This window comes from Ascaphus truei, chromosome 4 (genome assembly GCF_040206685.1).
Source record: "Ascaphus truei isolate aAscTru1 chromosome 4, aAscTru1.hap1, whole genome shotgun sequence".
Lineage (NCBI taxonomy): Eukaryota > Metazoa > Chordata > Amphibia > Anura > Ascaphidae > Ascaphus > Ascaphus truei.
The window spans coordinates 187213370-187235968 of record NC_134486.1 but is presented as its reverse complement, the minus strand read 5'-3'; the positions used below and the strand labels follow the sequence as shown (position 1 = coordinate 187235968).

At 43.1% G+C, this 22599-nt stretch overlaps 1 protein-coding gene across 1 annotated transcript in view; it reads right to left on the bottom strand.

The window, feature by feature from the left end:
• LOC142492031 (T-box transcription factor T-like) overlaps positions 1-22010 on the bottom strand; it is a 65866-nt gene extending 43856 nt beyond the window's left edge. Inside the window, 3 exon segments of the mRNA XM_075594774.1 lie at positions 16200-16334; positions 18414-18678; positions 21702-22010. Coding sequence (XP_075450889.1) covers positions 16200-16334; positions 18414-18678; positions 21702-21907 — 606 coding nt within the window. The 5' untranslated portion in view covers positions 21908-22010.
• Between the last annotated feature and the right edge of the window lie 589 nt (positions 22011-22599).

Genomic DNA, 22599 nt, shown 5'->3' with positions numbered 1-22599 from the left:
AACTTCTAACTGGCGTGGTGTTTGAAGATGGACAGGGCATATTTCTGGGCTATACCAGCACTTGCAACCCTATATTTCTCCCAGACTTGCTGGGGCAGGTCGCGCAAGCTGATGTCGGGCACCGTTTCAATGCAAGCGTGTGTGGGTGTGATTCTGGGAGCGGGTGTGCTTCTGGGAGCGGGCGAGGGTAGGTAGTCTGGGAGGATGCTTTCCTCCTGTCGTAGTTGCCTTATTGGTATTGTCATCTCCTGTCGTGGTCTTGACTGGGTTGTCATGTCATCTTCATCAATGGCATACATGTACACATTCTTCAGATGGAGGGGGTGCGCTTGGTGATGGAAGCGTGAAGGTCACATCCATGCCACCCTCCTGCTCCTGCGTCCGACATACAGGGGCAGGAAGTCCAAGCAAACAATGTATCCCCGCTATGTCAGTCTCTATCTTCTCCATCCGCCTATCCATATTTAACATGGTCTCTAAAAGAAGATCTTTCTTTACCACCTTAGAGTTGTCAGGGATATCGACAATTAACCCATTAAGCATGCGAGTGAACGAGCTGGATCTAGTGCAAGGAGTGCTGTAGACATCTGAGTGGATGGGTGCTGGAGCGGATGGGATAGGGGTTCCCAGCAGCAGAGCAGCGTTGTCGATGAGTGCAGGAGCAGGTGACCTAGGGGTTCCCAGGAGAGCAGCGTCGTCGATGAGTGCAGGAGCAGGTGACCTGTGTGTTCCCGGTATAGCAGCGTCGTGGATGGGTGCAGGAGAAGGTGACCTGGGGGTTCCCAGGAGAGCAGCGTTGTGGATGGGTGCTGGTGGATTCCAAGCCTGTTGCTTTCTTTGTACGGCAGCAAATTTCTTCATGACGTAATAAGGCCCAGGCTTCTTAGCCTTTGGAGTGTCTGAATGTTTTCTTTATTATCCTTGGCCTTTCGCTTTGGCTTGGAAAAGGCTTCCGCCTTTCGCTTTTCGTGGCCGGCATGGCAGAAGAAAGCAGATACCTGCGTCCGTAGAATCGGGGTTGATCCATGGAAGCAGATGGCATAATGCAGAATGCAGTATCTGGACAAGGGCAAGTTCAGATACAGATCAGCGAGTGGTAGGCTATGCAATTTGTGTTACCTTTTATACACTGTGCCCCTGTTTGTTTTTTTCCACGTGCATGGCCACGAGGTGCAGGTGTTAAAAGTGGGCGTACCGTAATGAGACTCATTAAAGTATAAATACACCATCCATTTTGTTGATTCACTGAATATTGAATACACAGACTGCACATCGAAAATACATTCTTGTGCTTGTATTTCTTTCTAAATGCAGCGATGCCGGTTAAAAAGATTTCTAAAGATCTCAGCATGAGAATACACAATATGTACAAGAGAGGACAACGAATTTCACAGATTCAACGCTGCTTAAGTACTGGCCTCGTTGTACTAGCAGCCACTGTCAGCTATCATGCCCAAGGTAAGGCCAAAAATGTCAAGCGGACACCAACAGTCACTACCGCGTAAGTAAAGTATCAATATGTTATCTTTACCGTACAGTACTGTAATAGCACTTTTACTGGATACAAGGCTTACTCCCACGCGATTCACGCCATCACTAGCGCTTTCTCAAACGCGTGGGAGGAGGAGCTTGCTCTTCATGTGGATGTCTTCACATTTTTATGTAGTTTAAAAAAAAAAATTTATTCAAATCTTTTTGGCCGGTGAGTTCCGCTTTTTTCCTTTGACCTGGCTGATACACCGATCCCCTTCTCTATACTGCCTGCATTTGGATTGGGCTACCAGAATAATCTGAGAGCCGCGGATCTAGCCGACTTAGACTCAGGTCGGCCGACTTTGTAAATGCATTTTTCCTGCTTTGGATGCTGGGGGGGGGGGGGCTTCAGTGCTGAAATTAATGGGTATCAGCTCTGGAGCCCCCCGGCATCAATCCGAGGCAGGAAAAGGGCCTGATTTTTTCTATGTCCCGTATCGTCGCTCAGCACCAGCTTCTTGCCAACTTTTCTTGGAGGAGCGATTTGGAGAAAATTTCTCCATTCTAGAGCTAGAATACAGCAGGTTTGAAAATTGGCAAGATAGGGCTTCTAGCCACGCGCGCGGCGAGTTTTATTTACCACCAAAAAAACGGCGGATTTTGCTCATCTCGCCAGCTTTTTGGCATTTACTGAATTGCTGTAGGCATATTTGCCCCAAAAAATGGCGAGATAGGGCTTTCCGCCGTTTCCTGCATAGGCCCTGTGCGGGGGGAGGGGGAGAGCGCTGTATGCTGGATTATTAGTTCAAAGAAATATTTTCATCAGGTCATCATAATATTTTGAGCCCCACACCCCCAAATAAAAATCACAGTATGCCACCCACCTCATAAAGTACATACATGACTAGTGTAGAATTAAAAAGCTACAGTAGTGATTGATTCTCAGAATATCAAGAATTGTTATGCAAGCCCATGTCAAGAAAAGAAAAAAAAAGGTTTTTTTTCTGACTTGAAATTCAAATTGAATGGGAAGTCATACACGCATGTGCATTAAATCAAAACAGTATTAAAACAATACATATATAATACTGTATATATATACTGTAGAATAAATACATACTGTATAGAATAAAAGATTATAACTTTTTTGGGGGGGTTTCCTATAAGAGTCACAGTATGGCACCCAAGTCATACATGACTAGTGTAGAATTAAAATCTCAGAAAAGCCAAAATTGTTATGCAAGCTCATGTCGAGAAACGAAAAAAAAGTTTTTTTTCAGACTTGTAATTCAAATTGAATGAGAAGTCATACACGCATGCACCTAAATGTGATGATACGCATATGCGTTTCAACAAGGTTCCAATGAGACATACATGCATGCGCATAAATGTGATAACACGAATATGCGTTTTAACAAGGTTCCAATGAAACATACACGCATGCGCATAAAATAAAAACAAACGTAAAAGAAGAGCAAGCCTAGCAAAAATATTGATTAATAAATAATACATATTGAAATGTGATGACACGCATACAGTATGAGTTTCAACAAGGTTCCAATTGTAAAAATATTTTATATTCGGAAGAAGACGCAACGTTATATTTTTGGAATACTGTACTTCTTTTCCCTTTAGTATCCTGTATAAAGTACAGTATGTGTCATATTTTTTATGTGTATGGCTAAGGAGCCTCAGATTACTGTATACTGTATGAACTCGTAATGTTAATCTCTTCTTCAAATATAAATATTTAAATTTACAATAACTGTGCGCACACACACAGACTTGCAGAAATGTACGGCTATACTGTGTACTGTATTGTAGGTTGAATTGCTATTAGACTTTTAAGACAACAGCTCACGATCGCCCACTTGAGTTTCTAGAATTTATTGCAGACAACGCTAAAATGCAATTTTCTGCGCACGATAGATAGAAAATCGCTCAAAAAAAGAGACAATTGCCAAACGGTTGGAAAAAAGAGCGCGCCGGGCCACGGTATTCAAAGCGGTTCGGCGTACACCGCTTTATAATAAAGGCTGGTGCAGCTGTATCACCCTTTTTGAGGCTGATTCACGTAAATCCGTGAATAAAGGGAAGCGCCTGATCCGCGACGGATCCAAGTCCGCAAAAACCAAAGTTGCCCATCTCTAATTTTCAATGCATAACTGTCATATACGTGAATAGCCAATAACGATTGATAATGGCTCATTCAATTTATTGAGCACAGACAGAAGCCTCCACTCAGCTAATATACAGTAGTAGTCTAAATAACAGCATACTACATACTAGAGGGGTGCTATTGGGATTGTGCACTATGGATATTTACAACAGAGAAATGAATCCCTAGTATAAGCACTCAACCTCTACTAATAAATTATAATGTCAAAAACTTTTATTAATCAATATTTGTATATGGAAAGAAAATCTTAAAAGAAATATACTTATTTAAAAACCTAGAAAACGCTAAGTACCAGACAGGGTCCTAATAAAAGGTCCCTGAATGAAAGGCAAATCTCTAAATCACAGAATTGTATCTATATATTTTTTTGTAACAATTTTTTTATTGGTCACTGTCATAGATAAGTTTACATACAGTAGTGTTGTGGGCCCACAACATTTCGACTCATTACTTTCAGAGAGGGACCAATAACAGTTTTCCGTTTTCAGTAGGAGAAAGAGTAAAGGTGAGAGGAGGGGGGGGAGGTGTCCCCGTGTTGCTCTCTGATTGTTGGGGGGGGGGGGGGCTAGTAGACCTAGGTGCTTTGAATTTTTGGGGGTTTATCTCTCGATCCAAGGGTCCCATGTGTTCCAGAACTGGGGCATTTTCTTTTGGAGCATGGCCGTAAGCTTCTCCATAGTCATGACCTCATTAACCCTTCTCACTACTGTGGTGCTCGAGGGGGCCTTAATCTGTTTCCAGGCTGCCGCTATAGAGCACCTGGCCACTGTCAGCATTGGTGGGGGGAGGTAGTCAATGGGTTTGCTCAGCACCATGGTCAGAGGGTACAGGGGAAGAGGGATTCCAGTGATCTCGCAGATAAGTGTCTGGATCTTGGTCCAGAACCTTTGGATCTCCGGACATGACCACCAAATGTGGGCCATGTCTCCCTTTTGACCACATCCCCTCCAGCATAGGTCCGGTGTGCCGGGGTAGACCTGGCTCAGTCTAGCCGGGGTCAGGTACCACTGGAATATAATTTTATAGATGTTTTCTTTTATTGTCGTACAAATTGAGGTTTTAGGTGCTTGCTCCCAAATATCCTCCCAGTCTTCCAGGTCTATTGGGAGACCTAGTTCGTCCGACCATTTTTGCATATAGCGGTGTTTCGGGGGGTCTGATTGCGGTTCTGTGCTTTTGTATATCTGTGATATCAGGCCTCTCTGGTATGTGTCCTTAAGACATAGGGTTTCAAACCGGGTCAGCGGGGGGAATTTGGAGGTTGGAGACAGTGAGTGTAGGAAGTGTCTAAGTTGTAGGTATTTAAATAGTTGAAGGTCTTGGGTCTGGAATTTGTCCTTTAATGCCTGAAAAGTTAGGATCTCTCCCTTCTGCAGTAGATCGGCAACCATCCTAATATTGTGACCCTGGAATTGGTCAAATTGTCTTGTGGAACACCCTGGCGGGAGGTTGGGGTTCCCAAAGAGTGGTGTGAGGTTGGAGGGGAAGCTAGCAGACCATACTTCCCTTTGCTTTTGAGCCATGTGTCTCACATGCATCTCATTGCTCCGAGGCCAGACCTCTGTGGCCCCCTCCCTCCTGCGGTCCAGAGTGCCACTTGGATGGAGTGGGACTGTGCGTAATGTGACTCTATTGCGGGCCAACAGGCCGAGGCTGGGTCGCAATTCCAACCTACAACCTGCTTCAATTTTGCTGCGATGTAATATCTGACTAAGTCGGGGACCCCCATGCCTTCTCTTGCTCTTGAGGAGAGCATCACTGACCTTGGGACCCTAGGTCTCTTACCGTTCCAAATGAATTGGAGTATTAGTGACTGGATGTTCTTTAGAGCCGGGCGTGGCACTACGATGGAGAGGGTTTGGAAGTTATATAGTAACCGTGGGAGGACGTTCATTTTTACAGACACTATTCTTCCAAACCAGGAAATTTGGTGTTTTTTCCATGTTTCTAAGTCTTTTTTAATCTGGTCAAATAGGGGGGGGGGGGGTAATTGTGTTGATAAAGGGAGTTAAGCGAGTTTGAAATTTTGACCCCCATATATTTTAGATAGGTGGAGCTCCACTTGTATTTGTAGTGGGCTTGGATAAGTTTCCACGTCTGGGGTGGGAGGGAGATATTTAGGGCTTCTGATTTGTCTATATTGACCTTATAGTCAGAGACCAGCCCAAAGTGATTCAGTTGCCTTTGAAGGCTAGGGAGGGAGGAAAAGGGGTCATCGAGGGTCAGAATCACATCGTTCGCGAATAGGGAAATTTTGTACTCTCGGTCCGCAATTTGGATCCCCTTGATGCTTTTTTCGGCTCTAATTTTGACCGCTAGAGGTTCAATGGTTAGGGCAAGTAACAAGGGGGAAAGCGGGCAGCCCTGTCTGGTGCCGTTCCTGATTTTTATTGGATCCGAGAGGCCGCCTGATTGTTTGACCTACGCTGTTGAGGTTTGATAGAGGGCTCTCACTCCCTCTAAGAAAGGGCCACTGAAGCCGAACCTCAGCATTGTTTGGTCTAAAAAAGACCATTTGATTCTGTCGAACGCTTTTTCAGCGTCGAGGCTCAGAATCATTGCTTTGGATCCGGTGAGATGCACGTGGTCTATTATATCCACAATTTTGCGGGTGTTGTCGGAGGCCTGTCTTCCTGACACAAAACCTACTTGATCTATGTGTATGAGTCTAGGGAGAATTGGATTTAGCCTGTTTGCCAAGATCTTACTGTAGATTTTGAGATCGGTATTTAACAGGGAGATGGGCCTATAGTTACCGCAGAGGAGCAGGTCTCTACCCTCCTTGTGAATTATAGCCAGATTTGCTGCTGTGATCGTATCGGGGATTGGTTCCCCTTGGAGGAAGGAATTGTATATATCTAATAGGTATGGGGAGAGGATTGGCATGAAATTTTGTAGTAAGAGTTTCAGAAACCGTCTGGGCCCGGGGTTTTGGCTAATTTGATTGATTTAATAGCTTCAGATAGTTCCTCTTGGGTGACATTTTTATTTAACTTCCCCACCTCTTCCTGGGATAGGGTGGGCAGGTTACAGTGCTCTAGATATTGTGAGATAGTGTTAAGGCTAACCGGGTCTTGGGTTGGGGGGTGAAAGTTGTAGAGGTCCGAGTAAAAGTCTGCAAATTCCTGTGCTATCTCTTTTTCTATGTATGTGGTCTGTCCTTTTCGTGTCTGTATGCGGGCTATCTGAGATTTGACTCGCGTGCCCCTGAGTTTTGAGGCCAGAAGCCTGTCAGCTTTATTGCCTTTATCGAAGAATTTTTGCTTCGACCACCTTATTGCCTTCTCTACTTCCTCGAGTTGGGTCTGTTTGAGGGCAGATCTAGCTGGATTTAGTTGTTCAAGCGTTTTTTTAGATGCTGTAGTTTAATGCTGCTGCTCTAGCTTGGTGATCTTGTCTAAGAGCTCTTTTTGGAGCTTAAGTTTAATTTTCTTTTTGTGGGATGCGATTGAAATCAGGTCTCCTCTGATGGAGGTTTTATGGGCCTCCCAGAGCATTGCTGGGGCTGAGACTGAACCTGTGTTAATTTGAAAAAACATTGATAGCTTTTGGCGGAGTACCATTTCTGTGTCAGGGCAGTTTAACATGGAGTCATTTAATTTCCATTTGTATTGGGTGTTTTTCACAAAGGGTATGGATAGGGTAAGTTCAATTGGTGCATTGTCTGACCAGGTGATTGGGCCTATGTTTGACTGGGAGGACGCCTGGAAGATGTTGCTAGTACCTAGAAAATAATCGATCCTCGAGTAGGACTGATGAGGGTGGAGAAAAGGTATAGTCCCTCTGACCCTGGTGCTGAGCCCTCCATATATACACTAGTGAGTATTCCTCAATGATGTCTCTAAACTTCGTAGCTTTCTTTTGGTATTGGATGGTGTATGGAGTGGGAGAGGATGGGAGGAGGGTGGGGGCGGGGTTCGATTTGTCTAGTGCGTGAGAGGCCACCATGTTAAAGTCACCTCCGATAATCAGAGATGAGAAAGATTGCTGTTCTAGGGATTCGAGGAGGGTTCTTAGGAAGGGGAGTTGGTTGTCATTGGGAGTGTAGATGTTTACAAGTGTGATTGGGGTGCCAGACAGGGTGCCCTGTAGTATCATGAACTGACCATCGGGGTCTTGGAGTGACTTGGATAGAACAAAAGGGACACCATTCCGTATAAGGATGGCTACTCCTCTTTTTTTGCTTGGCGAGGATGCAAAGTATGTCTGGGGGAATACACTTTTGAATGTGTTGGGTGGGGTTGGGGAATTGAAGTGAGTCTCTTGGATGATGACAATGTCTCCCTTTGATTTCTTTAGGTCCTGAAGGACTAGCTTCCTCTTTGTTACTGAATTGAGTCCTTTGACGTTAAGTGAGATTAATCTAGTGGAAGACATTGTCCCATGGGGGGTATTCCTAGAGCTCCAGACTCTGAGGCTCCTGGATTTCCCATGACAAGAGCTCGTTTTTCTGGCATAGGATGTAAGTCCCTAGTCGGTGCGGATGGCAGGGGATAGGACGTCTCTGGGCATCGGATTGGAGGGGAGGGAAGGGTGGACACATAGGGGAAGAAAAGAACATACAGGCCTTTGTCAGGCCCAAGGACAGGGACAGGGGGGGAGGGGAGGGGGTGGAGACAGGGAGGGGGAGAAAGAGGGGGGTCTATACCATAACATTTTAACATAGATGTAAGCATTTTCAAATATGGCGTTGATAAGTTCTCTGTGTGTCTTGTCACGTGATATTTGTCCTGGGCTTTGCCTCCCTTTGGCGGGGCAGTGGATAGTAGACGGGGGGGGGGCTGGGGGGTGGTTTGAGGGGAGGGTGGAGTATGGGGGAGGGGTGGGGGAGGCTGATGATTTGCTCGAAATTTCAGGGGTATATAGTTCTTCTTTTGGATTTTATGGGAGCTGGCGTGGCGATGGGTACCCCAGTCTGGGCCTTTCCGTGGGGGGATGGGAGGGGGGGATAGGAGAGAGGAGCGGGGGGGGCAGGGGGACAGTGGCAGTGGCGGAGGGGCGGGGGGGGGGTGGTGGGGGTAGGAGTAGATTGGTGGCATGTCAGGTTCAGGGGGAAAAAGATGGATCCAACCTGATTATTGCTGAACCCCCTTGGGTTAGAGATATAGTCTGCATAGTCCTCTTCAGAAGCCAGGGTTTTCTCTCGGGGGGGGGGGCTGTACCATGATCCCCGGGGTCGGAGGCCCCAGGTTGGGGTTGTTACCCTCCGACTCCGGTTCCGCCGGGCTCTGAGTGGGAGGCACGGCAACAGCAACAGCTCAGGTGGCTTGAGTGGGCCCAATCATTGCCATCCATGGAGCAGCTGGAGGAGGGCATCTGTCAGGGCTGTCGCTTGTCTGCGGACGTCACGCCCTCCCGAAGACCCGGCGCCGCTCCTTCTGAGGGAGACAGGGCACCAGGGTCTCCGAATTGCATCGCACTTGTGTAGGTCGCCCTCTAGGACCGCAGCGGGTCCCCGGCTCTGGTAAATGATGGAAGGAGGGATGGGAGGGTCGGAAGGGGCAGGTAAGAGGGAAGGGGGGTGGGTAGAGGGGGGGAAAGTTTGGAAGGGAGGGGGAGTGGGATGGTAGGGGAAGGGATGGGGGGGAGAATGAGGGGGGATAAGGGTTGTGGTGGTGGTGGGGGGGAATGAGGGTTAGTGGAGGGGGGTCTTGGCTGAGTTCTAGACGGCAGTGCGCTGGGGGATCTGTCGCTGATTGTCTTTGTGTTTCTCCGCAGGGGATGCGGTGCTGTGGCGCCAGATACCGAAATTGGAGGTAGCAGGAACATCAAGGTCCTCGTCGTCCTCTGCGGGTCTGTTGCGGCAGTAAGGGCTGCAGGCAGGTTTTGGTGGGATGCTGGCGCTTCCAGCCCATAGTGGGAGACGAGGTTAGTTGGCTCTAGTCTTGCTTCTGGCTCGCCAGCCGTTCCGAAGCACGGGGTGTCTCAGAGGAGGTAGGTTTGTTGGCCGCTCTGGGGGGAGGCTGTTCGGTTTGTGGAGGCGGTATTCCGAAGTCCTGGATATCCTCTGGGTCCACAATGGTTAGAAAGCGTCCATTTCTGGGGACCACCAGTTTGAAGGGGAATCCCCATCTATAGCGGATGCCTTGAGCTCTCAATATAGTAGCTAAGGGTTTCATCTCTTTGCGTTTGTTAATTATGAAGGCGGACAGGTCAGCAAAGATCTGCAGGGTGTCTTCTCCTATTTGGATGTCACCCGCCCCTCTGCTAGCCGCCATGATTCGCTCCTTTGCGGTGTAAGAATGCATTTTGACTATGATGTCTCTGCGGCGGTTGGGGTCTGGGGATTTGGGACCCAGGGCACGATGAGCGCGGTCCATCAGTAGCTCATGTTCCTGCAGATCCGGGACAATTTTCAGAAAAATCTTGTTCAGGTAAGCTTGTATGGCGTCAGGCAGAATTGTTTCTGGCACATTCCTGATGTGGATGTTTTGTCTCCTCTGTCTATTTTCCTGGTTGTTGAGGGCATCTCTTAGCTCGTTCACGAGGTTACCAAGCCTGTTCACCTCGTCCTCTGTTGTCGATTGAGTGTTGCAGACCTCCTCTACCTTTGCTTCTAGTGTGTCTGCGCGTGCGGTGAGGTTATCTACGTCGGATCTGAGGCCTTCTATGGCGGAGGCCAAATCTTCCTGGAACCCCCTTCTGATTTTATTGAATAGGGCCTCAAAGAAATCTTTGTGCAGTCCGTGTTCAGGCAGTTCAAATTGGATCTGCTCCGCACTTGTCCCGGCGTGGTCAGGGTCTGTGACGCCCTCTTGGGTCTCGGCGGCCGGCTCCATCTGGCGTTGCGCAGGTGCAAAGAACTTAGTGACCGTGTTTTGGGTCCGCTTGTTCTTTGGCAGCATTGCGCCTGCTTTGGGGGACGTCTCCGGAAGTCTGAGAGTCCCCTCTTTATTGTTGTTATTCCCTTTTATTTGAGGGGGGGGGGAAGGTGTGAGAGTGTTGCAGAACTTCTGGGGGGGGTTTCTGGAGCTGCTGAGTAGTTATTTATTTGTCTCAGTGCAATGTTGCTGGGGAGGTAGGGGATTGTGGCACCCTGAGGCTCAGGCAGCAGTTGGAAGTTGGTAGTTGGGACAACCAGCCGTATATCCCTTTAAAGGGAGATGGTGCCTCAGTGGAGTGCTCCTTTAAGATGGCCGCTTCCTCCCCTGCCGCCACGTGGTGGGACTCGCAGTTCCTGCAGCCAGAGGGTACTCTCCCCTGCCGGGATCGCTTTTATGGGGGTATGGTTATTTATTTAATTTATTCTGTCTCGGGGGGGGGGCAAGCGGGGACCGCAGCGGAGAGATGCTGCTCAGGCTTCCCTACGGGGCCGCGGGAGACGGCTGCGGGCGCACTTCAAAGACAGCACGCACAGGGGGGGGGATCCCTGAACCCCGCAGTTAAAGCGGACTCCGCGGGACACCCGGAGCTTAGCCCCACCGCCTCTCCTACCTCCCGCACCGCTCCTCCAGGCGGCTCCTCTGACTTTTTGCGTGAGTCATAGGGAGACTTCCACCGGGGGTCGGGACTCATAGGAGACCTCCCAGAGTCCCAGCAAACCCCTCAGCGAACCGAACCGCAGTAAGAGGCCACTCTTGTGCCGAGCTGATCTTTGGGGTTCAGGTCTGCTAGGTTTGTTGGGGGATTTGTTTATTTAAATGCTAAAGCTTAAGTTATTCGTTGGAGGGGCCTTGGAGCAAGTCTCTCAGGCAGCCATTCCTCTTGACGTCACAGGAAGTCTCTCTGTATCTATATTGTTAATGGTGATACACAGTGTTCGACAAACCCGGTTGCCCGGTCACCTGGGGCGACTCGAAATTGCCCCTTGGCGATTGGCCCAAGCAGCCCACGTGCTGCTGTTTAAATTCCCCCACTCGTGCTGAATTTCCCCCGAGCACTGAAGGAGAAAAAAAAAAAGCCGGAGACTCCCTGAACAGTGTATTTCCTCTTCCCCGCCTCTCTGAGCATGGTTTGTCTCCTCCCCAGTCAGTCATGGCAGCCAGAGAGCGCCTCCGCAGGCCCCTGATGTCCCCAATGTCCCCCGCATACCCCAAATTGACGCTGCTTACCCCCAATGTCCCCTGAATAACCCCAATGGCCACCGAATACCCCCGCAGGCCCCCACATACCCCCATGGCCCTGCAAAACCCCACAGGCCCCCGCATAACCCCAATTGCCGCCGCAGGCCCCCGCATACCCCAATAGCCGCCGCATACCTCCGATGTCTCCCGCAGGCCATAGCAAACCACCAATGGCCGCTGCATACCCCCGCAGGCCCCTGCATACTTCCAATGTCTCCCACAGGCCTCTGCAAACCCCCTTTGGCCGCCGCATACCCCCGCATACCTCTGATGTCTCCCGCAGCCCCCGATGACTCCCACATACCTCCGATAGTGAGCGGGACTCCCGGCGCCGGTTCCTCTCGAGCAGCTCTGTTTCTGGTAGTGTGTGTGTGTGTGTGTGAGAGAGAGAAAGAGAGAGAGAGAGAGAGAGAGAGAGAGAGAGAGAGAGAGAGAGAGAGAATGTGTGTTAGAGAGTGTGTGTGAGTGTGTGTGTGTGAGATGTGAGAGTGTGAGATGTGAGAGTGTTTGTGTGAGAGTGTGAGTGTTAGAGTGTGTGTGTGAGAGTGTGTGTGAGAGAGTTTGTGTGTGAGAATTTGTGTGTGAGAGAGTGAGATAGTGTGTGGGGGTGGGATGGCTGACTGGGTCACTCTATCTCTCTGTCATATTCTCTAGCCTGCTGTTCCCATACTTGTCCACAGGGATTGCTGCTGCTAAACTAAGGAACATTCCAGACCCTGATACCTGACACCTCTGCACCTGTGCTCCACCTCTCAGCCTGCATATATAAACCTCCCTTTCCTGTTCCTCCCTTGTCTGTTTATACTGGTTCCTTAGCACCTGCAAGGTTCCTGTGTTTACCGCTGTGCTAGCTATTGCTATCATCCTGTTCCAGTCTCCTCATTGCCGACCTCTGCTTGTTACCTGACTACGTTATCTGCCGCCTGCCTTGGACCTCTGCTTGTGACCCCTACTACGCTCCTGCTGTTCCTGCCACTGGAATGCACTCCAGCCGAAGTCCAATCCTTGACACTGTTACTCTCTCTCTCTCTGTTACTCTCTCTGTCACTCTCTGTCTCTCACCCTCTCTGTGTGTTTGTCGCTCTCTCCCTGTGTGTGTGTCGCTCTCTCTCTCCCTGTATGTCGCTCTCTCCCTGTGTGCCTCTCTTTCTCTCTCTCTGTGTGTGTGTGTCGCTCTCTCTCTCTCTGTGTCACTCTCTCTCTCTCTGTGTCGCTCTCTCTCTCTCACCCACACTGTGTTCTCTCTCTCACCCACACTGTTTCTGTCTGTCTCTCTCTCTCACACTCTGTCTCACACTCTGTACATGGATATCTTATTTACCCTATATATCTTAACTGGCCTATACCTACACCGAAATAACCTTTACTGCTTTCTTCCATATCTGACTCTCAAGTTTCACACTGGAGACATCGGAATCCCCCCTAACCCAGAAGACAGGTAAGGAACACCTTCCCTCCAACATATAACATTGCTGGAATGAGGGTACCTGGACTGCGGATCAGGTAAGATCACACACACACACACACACACACACACACACACACACACACACACACACACACACACACACACACACACACACACACACACACACACACACACACACACGTAACAAGTATAATGTAGTATAATGTCATACAATAAATAAACTTAAGTCAAAAACGAATGTTGTTCTTACTAGGAATTGATTCAATTTATTTTATTTTTTTAAAGCGGGCCTGGGGGCAGGGCTGGGGGCAGGACTAGGTGGCGAGTATATATTTTTTGTTCGGGGAGTAGTTTTTTTGGTGATTTGTCGACCACTATTGATACAGATTTATATACATGAAAGCTGTGCTCTATAAGTTTATTGATATCCTGCACCCAGCGTGTAGATGAACAATAGGTAGTTACAATGGTAGATATACATTTTAACTGGCTGTGCCTAGACACCCTTCATATCGGATTACCTTACAGTCCGGTCTGTGTAACCGTTACCATGTTACCCGAGAACGTATTAAAGGAAGCAGGCTTTCTGGCAACGTCCACCCCCGAAGAAGTTCCCTTGGGAATGAAACACGCGTCGGGTAGAGATGACACAGTGATTGTGACATCATAGACGCGACCGGAACGTTGGGTTTCGGGAAGTACTGGCATCTTTGAGTGATACACACAGCTGAATAGCTAGCTAAACTGTTATGTGGGCCCTCTGATGCAGCCACTATTTTGAGTTCAGATATTGCCTATTAGATTGTTAAAATACCACAAACCTGGATCGTAACATATCTACAACAGCATAAGATCTTTATTAGGGTCCAGCAGCACTGATAAGGCGACAGAAGTGGGAGGATGTTTTAACTCTCTAGGGATTACATATGGCAATGATTTACAATCGCTGAATGTAAAATCAAAACTAATTAGCATTTTCTCATTGGCGATATCCCTAGCCTTATTATCAGGCAGAATATAGGTAGCCATGATATATTGCACCATTTTCACACACCCCGATCAGGGTTACATTGTATATATAGTGTATAGCACTTGGATCACGTAGTTCTATAAACAACTTGATCTGTTTTATTTATTTTGTTTTTTCAATCATTGCACTTTGATACTGGCACCTATTTGCCAGTGTAACTACTTATTATTCATACACGCTGGGTGTAGGATATCAACTTATAGAGCACAGCTCTCATGTATACTGTATACTGTACATCTGTATCACCATTAACAATATATATATAACTCTGTGATTTAGAGATTTGCCTCTCATTCAGGGACCTTTATTAGCATCCAGTCCGGTACTTAGCTTTCTCTAGGTTTTTAAATAAGCAAATTTCTTTTAAGATTTTCCTTCCGTATACAAATATTGATTAAAGTTTTTGTCATTATTATTTATTAGAAGAAGTTGAATGCTTATATTAAGGATTCTTTTCTCTTTTGTAAACATCTCTTTCAATTTATCAAACATGTGTAAAAATTCAAAGTGACCCATCCCCAAATTCCTCTGTTTGCCTACTTTCAGAAAAAAATTACTTGTGTCTGATAGACTGTTTAGTCACTACAGTTACACAAGCAATTAGTGTTTTACAAAACATTTTATGCCATTTTAAGATCCCTCACCCTTTCCTCGTAACAAAAAAGGAATAGACCCAAAGGGAATTGCATGAAATTATGTATGGTTAAAAAGAAAATGACATTTGCCGTTTATCTTAATATACTGTATCAAACACACAGACAAAATAAAAAATCACTTTTCATTGATACAAAAAATATTGTTTGAATATGTTATTCCATTAGCAGCATGTGTGGCACTACCCTTGGCAGAGAAAGCGTTCAAGTAGAGCTGTAGTAAATAGTACAAAGGTGAAAGCAAAATTGTTTTTGAGATATTTCTGTTTTGCTCTATTTACTTAAGGACCAGCATATAGGTGTGGATTTTCATAAGTAGGTGTGTGGACTTAGAGATGTGGCTTTTATTAAATGTCTTACCATCAATATTTAACCAATATATGAGTACTGAAATGCTTTGCTCATGACGTTTTACAGACATGGTTTACTACATGAGTTACTGTAGATCACCACCATGTACATGCTAAAATGTAAAAATCATCACCAAGATTTATACAGAAAACCACCCAAAAATTAGTACACATGCATTATTTGTTCCCATTATTGCAGAAACATGTGTGGCCATAATTATCATTATATTAAAGCAGTATTTCATATATATTTTTCCAACACCTAAACCAGATGGTCCTCTGGAGCTGAACCCCTAACCTCTGGGGATCACCCAGTTCCAGAGATATTTGTAGTCTTTTTTTTTTTCTTTTTTTTTTTTAATGTGGCACATACAATTATGGCCAGAGTCACCAATAGAAAGTTAAAAATGCAAAGTGAAAAACAGGGAAAACCTCCAGAAAAGGATAAAGTAGAGCTGAAAGGTCTATTTATGGACCTGAAACATTGTACTCTCCACTGAAATAAATTAGATTTTTTTTCTTCAACTTTGTTGTGAGTAAAGCTCTATTTTACTTTTTTCTGTTTTTTTCTCTCCTGTTTTTCACTTGGCATATCTACCAATTGTGTTGGTCACATATATAGGTTGTTTACTTCCATGAGACTTACAGTATTTCCCCCAATTTTTTCATAGAATAGAAAGATGCAACGGCATCTCTCCAATCCAATGACATTGCAGTTTTTTGGGGGGCAGGTGGCGAAACAGCTAGTTTATCAGAAACCAGGGGTGGAGTGGGACTGTAGATCAGAGAACCGTGGATCAGGTAATATAGCCCCCCTCCAAAAAAAAAAGAAGAAAGCGTGCAGCTTGGACTACTGTTTTAATATAGTCCATGAATGCTTTAAATAGGACATGCTTCTAAAATTTGCTTAATTTTTACACTGTGTCTATTTCACTTTAGGCAACAACCAGTAAATGTAAAAAAATGCTGTATTACATTATATTAAATAGACATAAGCAATATAGTTCAATGTGGGATGGTACCTCTTCATTCTGGTAAGCTGTCACAGCTATAAACTGTGTCTCTGGGAATGAGTGACTGGTGATCATTTTTTGTGGTCCCCCAACTCTCACTATATGGATTCTAGGCTCATACTTGTGCAAGGAGTTTAGCATAATCTGAAACAAAAAGTAAGTGGTTAAAAGCTGCATACCATCACGCATATTATATTTATGAATTTAAAATATATAGCATTAAGATTTATAATGCCAGAAATCCGACAGCACCCCAAGTGTCCCTGGACTTCCGGGATCATCACCACATGGTCACGATCAACTCTCATCACTCCAACAGACGTGGAACTTCCTCCACTTCTGTTTTGATCATGTTCACGAGCACATACTTTTATCTCTAACTGATTATTTTGTGTTAATAAGGCCGCGCTTATAGTGCCGGCGACTGCGACGCGACGGTGACCAAAAACAAATGCATTGCCGCCACGTGCACTTATAGTAAGCGCGACGGCGACAATGCGACGGAGCGACGTCGTCGCAAAAACTGGAAGCCGGCAAAATTTGATTTTTCAAGGGCTGTCGTCTCATGTGACAGCCCTTGAACCAATCAAATGCCAGAAAACCTGTGACGCCGCCGCCCAGCGAAATATAACTTTCGCCTGTAGTGACGGAGACGGGTGACGTCACCCGTCGTGTTGCCGTTGCAATCGAAGGCACTATACGTGCAGCCTAAGGCATAAGAATAAGAAGTATTGATTGATTCCACATTAACTGCCATTCAAGTTAGAGGGTAATTAATTTGAGATCAAGCTATCCTATGATACCCCTTATCTGAGCTTAGTGAATCCCACCCATAATTTTAAAATTGATAGTAAGGGTTAGATTCTGAAAGCATAGTCCAATTTTATAGCATAAGCTTAAACTAAAGTATTTATCTTAATTAAGTAAGTAGATAATACTGTATATCTTTTGTGGTACTTCCTTCGTGTGTTTTTTGGAAAGATCGGCGAATACTGTACATTATTAAAGGACAATTAGTACAGTAGTCCTTTGAATTCATGAGGTGCCTGACTTAACACATACAAAACACTAGTTCACCATTAGTTCCGTACATAAGGGAATATTTACTAAACAGTGCTAAAGACCATATCATACCATGTCTTATAGTTCTATAACATGTCGTTTTGCAACAGTCGTTCTTACTGGCGGTCTGCAAGACATCTTACCGCAGGTTTAAGAAGGGTTATGACTTCATATGGGTTTTGGTTCTGGTTTGCAGTGCGCTTTGGTATTAAGGTATTAACGTTATTACCTCTCACTTTCAAAATAGGTATTTTTTATGTATGACATGGATTCCCTTCGTTTCAAAGGTTGCCTGCAGTGCATTCAGACAACAAACATGTTATTGAAAATGTTATTATAAGCAAATGCTTACAGGATGTATTTGCATTTTCTATGGACATTTTCATAATACACTTGATCAGCAGGGGGGGGTCATTTAATTTTCACCTCTTCTTTTACCTTTAATCTGTCTTGTGGCTGCAGAAGGATTACTATTTCCCTTTGTGTGTGCACACAACAGCAAGACTTAAGGGAAGAGGGATCTTTTTGAAGACATCATTTGGAAGACATCCTATTATTATGCTGCAGGCACAGGTCTTTTGGAAGCTTTTCCATAAGAGCAATATGGTCTACTACTTTAGTACATACCGTACAGCACCATTATGACATCTACCAGACCCCACATTATAGTATGGCTATCCCATGGACTGCAACTCCTTCCAAGCCGTAACTTAATATATCTGCCTCGTCTCCAAAATGGTGTCCTGAACTGGGCTCCCTCCTAGCTTTTATCTTAGATGGGTAACAAGGATTTTTCAAAAAGAGTAATAATACTGTTTAATTTGTTTGAAGGGATAGTCTCAATTACTTCATAAAACTCTATAGAATGAGATAAACAAAATATTTAACGTAACCTGTGTCATCTATATTCCATATATTGTTTTTGTCTTAAATTCGGATCTGTTTATTGCTGATCTCAATATTTTGTCTGTACATACAGTAGGTGACTTTCTGCAAGTATTCTTTTTCACCTTCCATTTCATTTCACTGCCCATGTCACATTTAAAAACATTTTATGTAAACAATTTACCAATGTATAACCAATTTATCTACTCCACAATTGGAAAAGACTAGTTTTTTTGACAATGTAAAAAATAATGAATTAGATGTAATTGTGGTTACCTGGCCTTCTCCATTCATTTTGTTGGTAAGTTTCACTTTACTGAAGGAAACAGGAGCTTTCATCCAGTGGGCTCCAAAGTTCGGGGAGTCTGGGTGGATATAAACACAACTTGGCGTCTGAGGTTCAGGTTTGCCACCAGGCACCCATTCCCCATTCACATACTTCCAACGATTGTTGTCAGCAGTCACAAAATCCATCAGGAAAGAGTACATGGCATTGGGGTCAAGGCCAGTGACACTTACTTTTAGCACAGGAAACATTCGCCTAAAGTGAGGTAAAGAAAATAACTGAGACCATTTGCAACTCATCCCTATAGAATGACTAGTTTGATGGGTCTGAAATAACACCAACAATAATTGGTGCATAAAAATGCAAACATCTAGTAGTACATATCATTGTGTACAATATCAGTTCTGAACATTTGATCAGCTTGTTGCATGGATATGCAAATAATCAGCTTAAGCTAAAATATACTGTAACTTATTTGAAGCTTTCATCATGGCTTTAAGGGATCATATAAAAAGCTATAAAACGCCCCAGTTTACCCAATACAAACCAAGTTTGTACATGGCTGTAGAAATTTACAAATTGATCAAGAATAAATAAACACACATATTTTTTCTTTCAAATAAATAGTCATAGATTACATTTGTATGACAGAGTCCTATTCTAGATTGTAAAATAGCAATAACATACTGTATTACTGGCTCTTGAAAGCCTGTCCTGGTTAATTTGTCTAAATATTTAGTAACTTTCATTATATATCAGAATTGTCCCTTTAAGTTATTTTATGTTTTGAAGGAATTTAGTTTATCCCTACATTATGACTTATGTTATATAACTCCTGAAAATATATTATTTGAAACAATACTACAACTAAAAATAGGTAAAATATTGTATTACTCAATATAAAGTATAATGTTTTCTTTTTTTTCCTAGCTCTTCATCTTATCTTATTACTGTATGTTGTGGAGTTTCCCAACTTTTATTACACATTTTATTCCCTGTAACAACTCTGCCAGATTCTTTTCCAAAAAGGTGCCAAGAGCTAAATAATGTCCACAAGTTTTATAAGAAATATTTAATTTGTTTAACGTGTATATATTTCATTTAAATGTGGCATTTCTATTTTTTTATACCTATTGTATCCCGCTAAACTGGTGTTATAATCAATATTGGGGGTGATAAATGAATAAAGAAATTAGTGACATTAAATGAATAAGCAAAATGACATCCAGAAGTAAAAAATCTATACCCCAGATTCAGCTTCAAAACAGATGCAAAGTCTGTGTAAAAATCGACACGAGATTTATCAAATGAACCAGTTTTTTTCTTTATAGTACTGTCCTTTTTCTATAGCCAATATTGTAGCTGAGACACTTTGAAAAATATCTCACAGTTCTTCTGTCATAATATGAGTGATGTAGCAAAGTCTCCTGTCTGCAAAACCAGTGCAACAAACAGAGCCCCATTCATTAAAGAAAGGGAATCCCATTGAAAGCTATGGGAGTTTGCCCTTTGATAAAGCTGGTGCAATTCTTTTGAACGGACCTTGCCCCAGTTTTGCATCCAGGAGACTTTAGTATATTACTCCCTCTGTATATATGAATCCTCTTGCTTTTAATTGGATCTTTTTCTAAGATAAATATATTGCAGATTATTTGGCCTTGGTTTGCTTGAGTTTTGTTGCTGGGATTCGTTGACGCATCTCCCCTAATATATAATATTATATCTACAAATAAATAGACTGGCAATTATGTAATAGGGGCTAGGTATTAATGTCTCTTAAACAAAAAACACAATGTGTAATTAAGAAAAAAACATAAAAACATTGAAAGTAGACTATTCATCCTCTTTAAATAAAGCTACATACACGTAAATATATTTACAGAGGATGAATAGTCCTAATTTCAATAAATTCCAACAGATTTGCACCTGGGAAATATAAAAATATTGCCCCGCAAATCTTTTTCTTGTCGCAAGATGTAATGTAGAGCTACCATATATTCCATCAAAAAAGTAGACAATCATATACAGTAAATAACAAATACTATAAATAACACAATAAGAAGTGCTTCAAACATAAAAGTATAATTTAGAAAAAGGAGTCCCTGCCCCGAAGCGCTTACAATCAGTGAGAAAAAGAATGACTACAGTACAGTCCCATCACATATTTCTGTGACACACACACACACACATATATATTAATAGAAAATAGTAGCACCAATAAAGGTGATTATGGAAAGCTATAATATAAATGTGTTGAATATATATATATATATTTATATATATATATGCAAATACAACTGTATGCTCATCTGCATGTCTTAGGCAGGTCTGCAACCCCGCATATTTGCTTTCCTGTGGAGGGTTTTTGTCACTTTTTTTACTCACCATAACTTAACTCAGTTTTATGGTATATATATATATATATATATATATATATATATTTATTATTATTATTATTATTATTATTATTTTTTGGTGAAACCACTCCTGAAGATAAATTGAAACTTAGCTGTACAGTAGGATTATGTGCTGTTTGGATGATCCATGTTAACTTCTCCATATCAAATCAATACAAAAAAGAAAATGTTCACGGCAAAGGGGACATTTATTATATCATAAGATACAAACAATTAAAAAATGGCTCTATTTATTTTACTGTTTGCGTTTTATGATGCAACTAATATATGTAACTAATGTAACTAATATAATAATGTGTGTATATATATATATATATATATATATATATATATATATATATATATATATATATATACATACACACGTTTACACTATATACAGTAATTGGTAAGATTTCGAAACACTGTTTTAAATAATCTTATTGTAATATAAAAAAAACAAAGCAAATAACTATATGTGTAAATTACTAGAAATGATAGGTAAGTTGTTCAACATGCGTATTATATGGCAACAAATATTGGCTGTAATATATTTGTCTTTCTTAATCTTGTGAAAAGAAATCACTGCTATTCATCCTTATGCTCTATCTTTAACTCAAAATATATTTTTTTCTTTTTCACAAATGCTATAATTTTTTTGAATTTTGAAACCTAGAATACTTTGAATTTTACTTGCCATTTATAACATTTGAACTTCTTTTTAGGGATGTTGTAAAGATAATATTTCAACATGCACACATTTCAATAGTAGAATGTATTTAATAGTAATATTTCCTTGAACTCTCTGCCTAGATCCTTCATATTGTGAAGCGCTTTGAGTCCCATTGGGAGATGAAATAAAGTTATTATTATTACTCTTACCTGCCATTCTTGGTGACAATCATTTCATTAGTAAGTTCCTTAAATCTTGCCCATAGATCATTTTCCTCCAAAGAAACTTTGAGTTCCCTCTCTGTAGGATCACCCTTCTCACTGCCAGCCTGTAGCTCATTCTCCACAGCAGTGAGAAGATGATCCATTCTGCATGGTAGACTCTTGCTACAGCTCTCTGTTGCACTTGTGCTCATCTTTAAAGATTTACTAACAAGCAGCTATCTCAAAAGTAAAGAATAAAAAATCCTCTCTTCCAAAAAACCTGTATGGACAACTTGTTTTAAATCCACAAGATCTGAACTCGTGAAGGTTTCTTAGGTGACTGCTGAAGGTGTGATCATATGCCCTAGGATATCAGTAGTGACATCAACAGGCCTTAAGGGAATGTTTTGATTGGCGGAAAGTTTCTTTGATGTTTGTCACTCTCTTTTTTGATTGGTGAAGGTCTGGCCTACTTTTGAGCCAGTTCTAAAGTTGATTGCCCACCAGATTAAGCAAGGCTACTATATGTAAATCTCTAAATGTTTGCACCTACATGGAATACCACAGTTGCAATGAGGAAATGGTGTGCCACAGGCTCCTATACCCCAGTCTTCAATTTAATAGCCTTCATTAGGAATTAACACCCAGCAGAATTAAAATTTCAAATCTTCGGTGTTTAAAAAGCTGAGATGGCCAGGTGAGCTGTGTGACGTATTCTTGTCACACATGCATGAGGTTTTATAAAGGAAAAAGCAGCAGGAAATAATTCTCTTCCCCTCAGTTTAGTTTACCAACAGGAAACATTTTACAATCAATCATGTTAAAATAATCTAGCTTTAGAAGGCACTATTGCTAAACTATAAACTCCAAAATTCTGAGAAATTGAACTAATTCCATATCACAT